General features: G+C 35.3%; 1 protein-coding gene across 2 annotated transcripts; it reads right to left on the bottom strand.

Moving 5' to 3' along the window:
• Positions 1-1,019: 1,019 nt before the first annotated feature.
• LOC121251065 (uncharacterized protein C3F10.06c) lies at positions 1,020-6,426 on the bottom strand. Of its 2 annotated transcripts, none has more exons than XM_041150370.1 (7): positions 6,015-6,426; positions 5,606-5,763; positions 4,532-5,213; positions 2,885-2,985; positions 2,681-2,789; positions 2,182-2,241; positions 1,020-1,379 (listed from the first exon to the last, which is right to left on the bottom strand). In XM_041150370.1, the coding sequence occupies exons 1-7, from the start codon at positions 6,316-6,318 to the stop codon at positions 1,210-1,212; spliced, it is 1,584 nt and encodes a 527-aa protein (XP_041006304.1). In that variant the 5' UTR covers positions 6,319-6,426; the 3' UTR covers positions 1,020-1,209. The 2 variants fall into 2 exon arrangements, with proteins under 2 accessions (XP_041006304.1, XP_041006305.1); XM_041150371.1 differs by having other exon boundaries at positions 5,606-5,758; positions 6,015-6,156.
• Between the last annotated feature and the right edge of the window lie 3,097 nt (positions 6,427-9,523).

Here is a 9,523-nt window from a genome sequence, read left to right as displayed (position 1 = left end):
GCATGCTGAAACATCAATATTCACTATGAAAAAAAATGAGTATTTATGACGAGTTATTTTTTATGAGAATATATTCATTTTAGTAAAAAATAATCATTTTACTAGGAAATAACTTGCCACAAATAGACAATTTTCTTATAGTAATTGTATAATTGTATTGTTCATACAAATCTAGATTTGCAGAACTTGTATTCTGTGAAGTTACAAAATTATAAATTCTTGATTATTAAACAATACATTCAAGTTTACTATATAAATTAAGTCGTATATATAGCTAATTTGTCTTTTTATCAGTTTTTCTTTCCCATTTTTCTCCTCCTCACTGTTCATCATGATTTAAGAAGAGGAGATCAATTAACTATGCCAATAGTACACAAATTTAGCTCAAATTTGAAGTCCAAGCTGGGCGGATGACACGGCATGAAGAGTAATAGAAAGCTCAATTTTATGTACTATGGCAAAACAACAAGAAGGAAGTTCAATATTGAACTCGGCTCAATATACACTAGTGGGTACAAAACAACAATATGGATTTAAGCTGCATTTGGTTCTCAAATTCAGTTGAATTCAGTCTAATTTTAAGTTGAGTTTAACATCTAAATATCCAACTCTTAAATTACTTAACTCATCCCAATTCAAAACCTTCTTACATATGAGAATCATAACATTTTTCAACTTAAAACATTTTTATATGTAGGATCCACAACTTTTTTCAATTTCTCATAAAAAGTATTAAACTCATCTCAATATCCAAACACACTTTAAACTCAGTTTAAATAGTTCCACATAACTTCTTTTACTATTCAATTCACTACTATTCATAAAGAACTCAGCTCAACTCAACTCAGCTCAACATCCAAACGTAGCCTTAGAGTTTAGAGCGGAAAAGAGAGATAAATACATAAAATAAAATAAGTTCCACAACATTTATTGAGCATTTAATATATATCTCAATGGCAAAATCTGCATATTAAAAATAATATTCTAACAATATTTTATTCAACTCATTTAAAACCATATCAACTCATTTCAACTCAACTCTGAATCCAAACGGGGAGAGACTCGGGTACAGTTTGCGCTCGAAGCTCTTATACATGGAATGCTGCCAGTTGCAAGTTTTCAGAAAATATTTTCATAAATAAATGGTCTACAAATTCTGTAAGCTTTGGAGAGGCATTGAAACATGCATCCTTTTCCGTCGGCATGTCATCAAACTGAAGTACCGATGCTTCCACCATTTAGAAAACCAAAAACTTGCTTCAGATTGCCTCTCGATGGCCGAGCATTTGTTACAAATTTACATAGATATACAAGTCGGCGTCGCAAATCCCATTTAGTAATCCGTGTCTCCTTGAACGATATCCCATCGTCAAATGTTCCTAATCAAAGTTTCAACTTTCAATACAGAAAATAAGTATAGACAGATAATATATAGCAGTTACTTCATTTATGCTAGCTAGTCTTGGATAATTGAAAGAACCTAGGTAAATATAAATAAATACAGATCCCAACCACACAACAGAAGATCGTGCTTATGACGAAAAAACTAGCTTGCGGAGAGAAAATTGAGGAATATATATTCAATGACTCTATATGTGCAATACCGCTTCGTTAGAACTCGTTAGTCATTACATATGATGCGTGCTAACAAAATATATGCAGTTTATTACAGTTCTGAACATATTGTTTAGGAATAATCTTACATTGTCTGTGGACAAAGTTTTGAGCATATTTATAAGGAATGAACAATCCTCTCTTGTAGAACCGGTTTTATGATATGAGTTAGGCCATGAATTTCTTTATTGTGAAATCACCAATTGTTCCAAAAATTTAAACTGATGAGAAGAGGTAGATTTTATTATTTATTTTATATCTTATCACTCCCCCTCACATGTGGACCTCCCTTCAATAGGTGGCCCAACATGTAAAATATTTAATTAAATGAGATAGAGTGTAGAGTTATGGTTCAAACTCAGGACCTTTGCTCTGATACCATGTGAAATTACTACTTGTCTCAAAAGCTTAAACTGATGGGAAGATGTAGATTTTATCATTTATTTTATCTCTTAACACATATTGATACAGTAGCTCAAGGTAAGAAAAAGTTATAGCTTTTAACTTCTATCAAAATTTAGTGAAGGGAAAAGCAAGGGAAAACAAATGCAGAACAAGGCGACGAACCTTCCTCACTGAATAATGATGTCAAGATAGCAAGACAAACGCACACACTTATATCTTCCCCTGGAAATAGAAGATGCACAAATACATTAGCCAGACACCTTTAGCAAAATTTTGAAAAGCTTATGTAAAGAAAATGGCTCCTTTCCATTTTCTTAGGGTTTGACCACGCCGATGGCCACTGAGTTCAGAAAAAGCATGAGTTAAAACAAGAGGGTCTGCAGAAAATCGGTTTTGGACCAAATAGTAACAATTAAAATTTAACACAACAATACTCATAATTCAAGAAACAAGAGAAAAATGTTCTTTTAATTCGAGGATGAATCCTGTACGAAACATGAATACAAAGGCCAATTGAAATGATATGATAAAAACACATTTGAGCTAATTCAAATGATTTCATGTCCATGGACATGGATATCAGTCCATAACTTGGCACATCTAATCCCATCAAGTTAATAATATGTATTACCACTGATGAAAGAGAACTTAGAATCTTTACCATTATTGCAACAAACGAGAAGTGTCTTCCCTTTACTAAGTTTCAACTTTGCAAAGTTTACCGCAGAAGGAAGATTGCTTAATAAGGAAAATCGGTCCAATTTTGACGTCTGGCCAATAAGAGCCAAAGTAAGCAGACTAATCTCCAAAAATGAAAACAAAATAATAATAAAAAGTGTCAGCTTTTAATTTCTATTGTACTCACCACCATAGGAAGATGCAAATGTGCTTCAGAATCGGGAAGGCAGAGAAAGATAGACTCTTGGTCACAATTCAATATGCAATCAACATTAGATATCTTTGAAGCTGCACAAAAGCATGCAAACTTGCAGGTGAGCCAAGTGAAAACATGTGAGATTATGAATTACTGCTTGAATAATGTTGCTGGCAGAACTAAGATAGGAAAGAGAGAAAATAAGTGGATAAGATGATATAGGACTAACAATAAGTGAAACACCTGCATTTAGAGACCAAAAAAAACCCAATCAAAAGGATGAAGAGAAACCCAACATAAATGATCCTTTTCATAAGCATAGAAATCTGGGGATGAGGCCCCTCAAATAACATTTAATGCCTAGCAAAATAAATAAACTACAGAAATCCAAATCAATTTTGATTATGAATCTGCAATAATTTGAAAGCATACAAATATCTGTGTGATGGCATTATCAACTTTTGACTCATAAGTCACTATCTAACTGGACAGAAGAACGAGCCCATAAGGCCATGCCGGGAGACTTGTGAGATGCAAGGTAAAGCTGTATATTCTTCTCATTTCTGGTTTTGAATGGTTTTTATTTAATTGTGTGAGTCGGGTGTATTCCCATAGTTTATATATTTCTAGAATGTGTTGTAACTTAGGTCTTTTAGGTCTTATTTGTTAGTTTTACTACACTATAATGGTTAGACATAGTTTTCTATAAAAGTTGATGTAACATTTTCTGTCCAACAGAGAAGAAGTTTATGAGAACTTTGATCAATTATGCTTCGCATTTCTCTGTGGTTCCTTCTCCAAGGTGTGATCCGAGGGAACCCTGGGTGCAATGCCTGGGTTTAATTAATTTGGTGTGATTGCCTAAACATATCTTCTTCACATATTCCTTTCAAGATGCCAGAAATATCCCATCAAATTCTGACCAAAGACTTTGATTTTGCGCCAATTATTTTCCTAAAATTCTTCTTGTTTAAACCCTAAACCCCCATCCATAAAATAGATAAAGCTGCCCAAGAATTAAATTCTACCATTCTCAGCAACTGTCCACAGAACCCAGAACAGCAGCTTAAAATAGAGTTTTCCTGGCCGGTTTACCTCCAAACCCTGTCCTACACCCCCGCTTTACTACAAACCACATCTTTCCTAACTTTTTACCTCTCTGTACCACCATAAACTAACCCTAGCTCTTCTTAAACTCTACAACAAGTAGCTGTCCAGAAGAACCAACAACTTTGCTTTCTTCTTCCAGCTCCTTTAACCCTGTCAAGATTTTTGTTTTTTGTTTTTTTCTAATGTCTTTAACCCTGTCAAGATTCAAACTTTCATGAACCTATTTGACCCATGACCTTAGATATATTCGATGCCTGATGTCCCCCATCTCTTACACCAGAATTGTTGTCAAAGCACCTTGTCCTAGATCAACGTTCTTTCATGTTTTGTATTTATTTATTTATAGTTGAAACTAGTTTCCCCTTTTTAAGTACGTAACAAAGCATTGATTGTCAAAGATATTAATTCACACTAGCAGAGTGACTGTATATAAATTGAAAAGAAGTTTCCAAAATCTAAATAACCAGCCCTAGTGGATGAAAAATAAACAGAACTAAAAGTAAAAAAGATAATTGCTACTTAGCATACCAAGTTGGGATCTGCCAACTGCAAGATTTGCTGAACCCAACCAGGAAATTCCACAATCTTCATCATAAGACTTCTTATCAATTTCAATGTTTGGAATATCCAACGATTGTGGAACGTCTCCTTGTGAAAGATGAACTAAGCTCTTTGAAGCCTTGACTGTGACCTGAGGAGCATTTTGTCCCCTTTGTGAACGATAAACTCTATCCTTTTCAACTATATCTGCCACCTTCTGATTACACAAATCAGGCCCTGCAATTATAAGATCATAGGCATGACCCCAGAAAAGATTAGGTGATAAACCTCTTGCCCAGCTTTCTTCATCGTCTCCTGCTCCAGCTATATAATTCCAGCTAAACTCTGAGATAGACCTGTGTTGAATTATTCCGTTTGAGGAAGAGGCAGAAAGAAGTATGATGGGTGTGAAATCCCATGAATCATGATCAGGCACTTCATTTAACCAGATGACAGATTTTTGCGAAATCCATAGAGGACGCAGGGGTTTTTTCAAGCACAATGCTAGAGAGGCAATATCAGCACCACTAGCATCTAGTTGTTTAGTCCATTCTTCTAAGCGACCCTCAATATTAGCCTTCTCTGTTTCAGAAACCCAGAGGGGAAGGTGTAGCGAGGAATCCCATTCAAGAGAGTTACTGTCATCATCTTGATCAGAAATAGTTGACTTCTGTTCAAAATCAGGCCAGTGCATAGAGAAATGTGAATACGTTTAAGACATACAGAAGGAAATGATGCAAAAGGAGATGATGTTAGATAAATAAATGAACAACAGGCGCAAATATACAGAGTCATATAAAAGAATTCAATAACTTGATCACAAAACAATAATGCAAAATCACCATGCTCAAAGAGAAAATAAAACAGAAATCAGTCAGAACTAGACATAAACCAAAAAGGAAGAACGCAAGCTCGAATTTAACCCTTTCATTGAACTAAGGCATCATTGAGGCATTACTTAACACAGTGGGCATCGCTCTTCTGCGTCAAGCAAGGGCTGTGAAAGAGAATTTCAGAACTCTAGATCCAAACTTATCGTGCATGAACTATAGCAGTACTCACCCGGTCCACTGGCGCCGTACTATCAAGCATCTTGTTCAAATAATTGCGAATGGACCGATTCAAAACACAAGTCCAAATGGGTATGGTCTTTGACATGCTGTCCGGAAACCGTTTCCCTCTTCTAGTGGAATCAACTATAATGCACCCTCCCTTCTGTCCTACCCATCAAAAAAGCAAACATTTAAAATATCTCAATTTCCCAACACCAACACAAATAAATAAATAGGTAACAACAACACATAATCAAGCCAAAAAGAATGGAAACTTCAAACCCAATTGATTCTAATACGATATGCGCACAAAAAAAGTGTAAAATCCCTCACTTTCCCAAATAATTTTTCTTTTCCACCGATATCTCAACCACCAAACAAGGAAGAGAGTGGTGAGGAACAAGGTAGCTAAGTTATACCGGCGAGTTGAGCTACGTGGAGGTTGAGGCGTGAGGTACTGAAGGACCAGTTGTTGGCGTGACCGTCGGTGGATTTGAAGTAACAGGTGGAGTGGAAGTTGGGAGAATACCAGAGGCCACAGCGGAGGTTGGCGAGGAGAGGGAGGTCGGGCCATAGCTGGGAGATCTCACCCACGAAGATGGAGTCATCGTAGATGGATCTCAAGGCGTTGTAGAGCGTGTTCTCTCTCCGCTTTATTGTCCTCGCTGCTTTGTAGATGCTCAGCTTCGTCGCAGCAGCCGCCGACGCCGCCGGGTCCTCCATGGATGTTAAGGTCTTGAGCTAATTTCAGGTGTAATAAGTATGGGTAAAGAAATGGTATTTGTGAACGATGCAATAAAGAAAGAAATTATCTTAGAATTTAATTAAGATGGGTTGTTTGCACTTATTATTTAGATTATGAGTAACGATTTTTATAAATATATCTAATTTATGTCTTTATTCTAATGATTTTTTTTTTATATAAATATATCTAATTTATATCTTTATTCCTTAAAATTCGGAAGAAACAAATAGTTTCGGTTACAAAGAAGAAATAGCAACTTCCGTCAAAAAAAAAAAAAAAAGTAGCAACTAATAACAGTATCCAAGATTGTCGGCGCATGAAGTTTCATGAGTCAGAAGCAGCAGTGTTGTCAGACAAGCTGTTGTTCGGATGAATTCACGTGTAATTACTAATTATAGTACGTACCCAAACTCGAACAATATTGGTGTACTTACTCAAGATGTGTGACTCCGTTCAAAAGTGAAGTGAATAGTGAAAAAGTTAGTTTTTTTTTAAAATAATAATAATAATAATAATAATAATAAGAATTTTTTCATGATAATTCTATTTTTCTTTTAAAGGACCCAACTAGGTACACCAATATTGTCCTCATAATTCCCAATCTCACTAGCCCATCAATAGTCCACAATTACCAGTCCATTGCCTTTGGAATGTCATCTATCTTGTATGGGTGTTGCTCCACCCCCCGACGAGTGCATCCCCCCATGGGCGGGAGGACAGTTTGGTCCCCTGTACCTTGATATTGTTCCTAGTGGGCAGGTACCCCCATCCGAATGTAGTGAGCGGATTGGCTCCCACAACAAACAGCTCCATCCTGCCCACCCAAGGTGAAAAACAATCGAAAAATACCTAAAAATTCAAAATAATAACAAATTCATATCCATCCACAACAAATCGGGCAAAAAAAAATCCAAAACGCAACAAATCTAAAAAATGAAAAAGGCCACGAACTGTTATGGGTCTCTTCGCAAATCCACAACCACTCATGGCCGTAGTTCCCTTCACAAACTCACGATCATTCGTAGTCATAGTTCCCTTTGCAAACTCACGACTATTCATAGTCGTGGTTCTACGACCATTCGTGCTTCAAGAAAGAGGATAAGAAAAAGTGGAGGAAGAGCCAAGGGGCGAGGAGGAGGAGAAGACGGGTGCGTTGTTGCGCCAACGAGAGAGAGATAGCGACAAGGGGATGAAGAGAGATTGAGAGAGCCAGAGAGGAAAGAGAGAGAAGGGAAAGAAAGAGACGGGGGAGGTTTAGGTTTGAAATGACATCATTTACATCATTTTATTTTTTTAAAAAAAATTAAATCTAAGATTAAAAAAAATGTTGTTTTATTAAAGAAAATCATATATGTATATATATATATATATATATATATGGGCTGGAACAGGCAAACGAGGTAAACCTCGTGCGTGCTTGGGCCTAGCCCTAGCCCGAGCCCTCCCGACTCCCAACTGGGTGCTGGTGCAGCTGTCTGTCATAGGCCCCCGTCTGCGAATAAGGTCCCCCGCCCCAGCTAGGCGGATGCCGCATAGGATGAGCTGGGTGATAGTGCCCTACCACCCAGTCCTACTATCCTGGCCAGCCAACTGTGAACAATACTCCACAAAACCATATTTCCATTGCAATCTACCTTCATTATTGGCCATTTAGCACAAGATAATTCAATCAAAATGGCAATAAAAAATAATTTGGGGGGAGAAGAAATCCTTCAACAAAATGGAATATGAGTTCCTTGATATATCCCATCTTCAAAAGCCTCGATTTGGATCAACTAGGTGTTTCAATGTATATCCATGTCACCACGCATTCAATCATGTTCAACAAAAACAAAAACAAAACAAAAAAAAATCTTTTTGTTTATATTCTTTTGATGACGAGCATTTAGTAAGGGAACATCCATGAACTCATTCATCTTCTTGTTTGACTTTGCTAACAACCCTATCCCCAACTAATCATAGAATCATTATTCATCAAACAAATGTCTTTTGTTTATATTGCCTATATAATTTTCAAAACAATGTCTTTTGTTTCTAACGTGCCACCGCAATATTTTTCAATTAATTTTATAATCATTACTCAAAACATTTTTTTTAAAATTTTTTATAAACATTTTTATTTCTCATTTAATTTTTATTTAAATGACTTTTTAATACACAAAAATCCCTTCAACTTCTATTTTATGAAATAAATGATCATAAATTTAGACAATTTTAGAGGTCATTGGATTGAGAAATACTCTCAACCCATCTTATTTCATCTCATCTCCATTACATCTTTCAAAAGTTTTCACATAAAATATAATAAATAATTCAACTTTTTCAAAATCTTAAAACAATAATAATATTAAAAAATAATATTCTAACAATATTTTATTCAATTTTCAATTTTCATCTCAACTTATCTCATCTAAACTCATTATCCAAACCTAACTTAGAAGCACTTTGTCTTCTTTCATTTATAACTTATGTGTCTTCTTTTAATTGAAACACATCATCAATTCATATATTAAATGAAGATAAATTAAAATAATTTTAAAGATCATGAAATTTTAAAGGTCGAAAATACTTTTTATTCTTTCGTCTATGATTTGAATTTGGTGATAGAGTAGCGTTAGTGGAGAGGTGGGATGTAGATATGCTGGAGGGTTGAATATTTATTATTACTGGTTGATGTGCGGAGTAGATGTCATTAGTGACAGAAAAACACTTGATTCACCGTGGAGAACAAGTTCAATCAATGTCATTATTTACATATGAGAATCTTGAGTTATATGCTCTTTCAACTTCTATGAACTTCACTACCTATTTTTAATCTATCGATTACAAAACGAAATAGACATGATCAGTTGAGAATATCTAAGCATCTATGTTTCAAGAGAGTTGGCATTTATGAGATCATTGTATCATTTGCTGAAGATAATAGGGGGTTTTGTTCGCCTTTCATGGAATCTTAGACCTCTATTATGGTAGTTCTATGTTTTAATTTTTTGAGGGTTATTAGTTTGCTCATTCTCGTGGACAAAAACAGACAAAAATTAGCTCAGTCTCATTGATTACATCTTTATCATACTTGATTTGGTTTTAAAAGTAAAACAAATGCATATTTGGTTAATATGTAAGAATAATGATAGGGTTACTACTCTACTACTATCCATTTGCTACTCAATTTTTATTTGATTT

This window comes from Juglans microcarpa x Juglans regia, chromosome 2D, assembly GCF_004785595.1.
Source record: "Juglans microcarpa x Juglans regia isolate MS1-56 chromosome 2D, Jm3101_v1.0, whole genome shotgun sequence".
NCBI lineage: Eukaryota > Viridiplantae > Streptophyta > Magnoliopsida > Fagales > Juglandaceae > Juglans > Juglans microcarpa x Juglans regia.
Note: the sequence above shows the minus strand (reverse complement) of the source record. Positions and strands in the feature narration are given on the sequence as shown.

Excerpts from the sequence above, each read along its gene's own strand:
- LOC121251065 (XM_041150370.1), bottom strand. The coding sequence starts at position 6,318 with ATGGAGGACCCGGCGGCGTCGGCGGCTGCTGCGACGAAGCTGAGCATC. Across the intron at positions 5,764-6,014 it reads CCACGTAGCTCAACTCGCCG|GACAGAAGGGAGGGTGCATT; the intron begins GTATAACTTAGC and ends TTTGATGGGTAG. Across the intron at positions 5,214-5,605 it reads GTACGGCGCCAGTGGACCGG|AAGTCAACTATTTCTGATCA; the intron begins GTGAGTACTGCT and ends GATTTTGAACAG.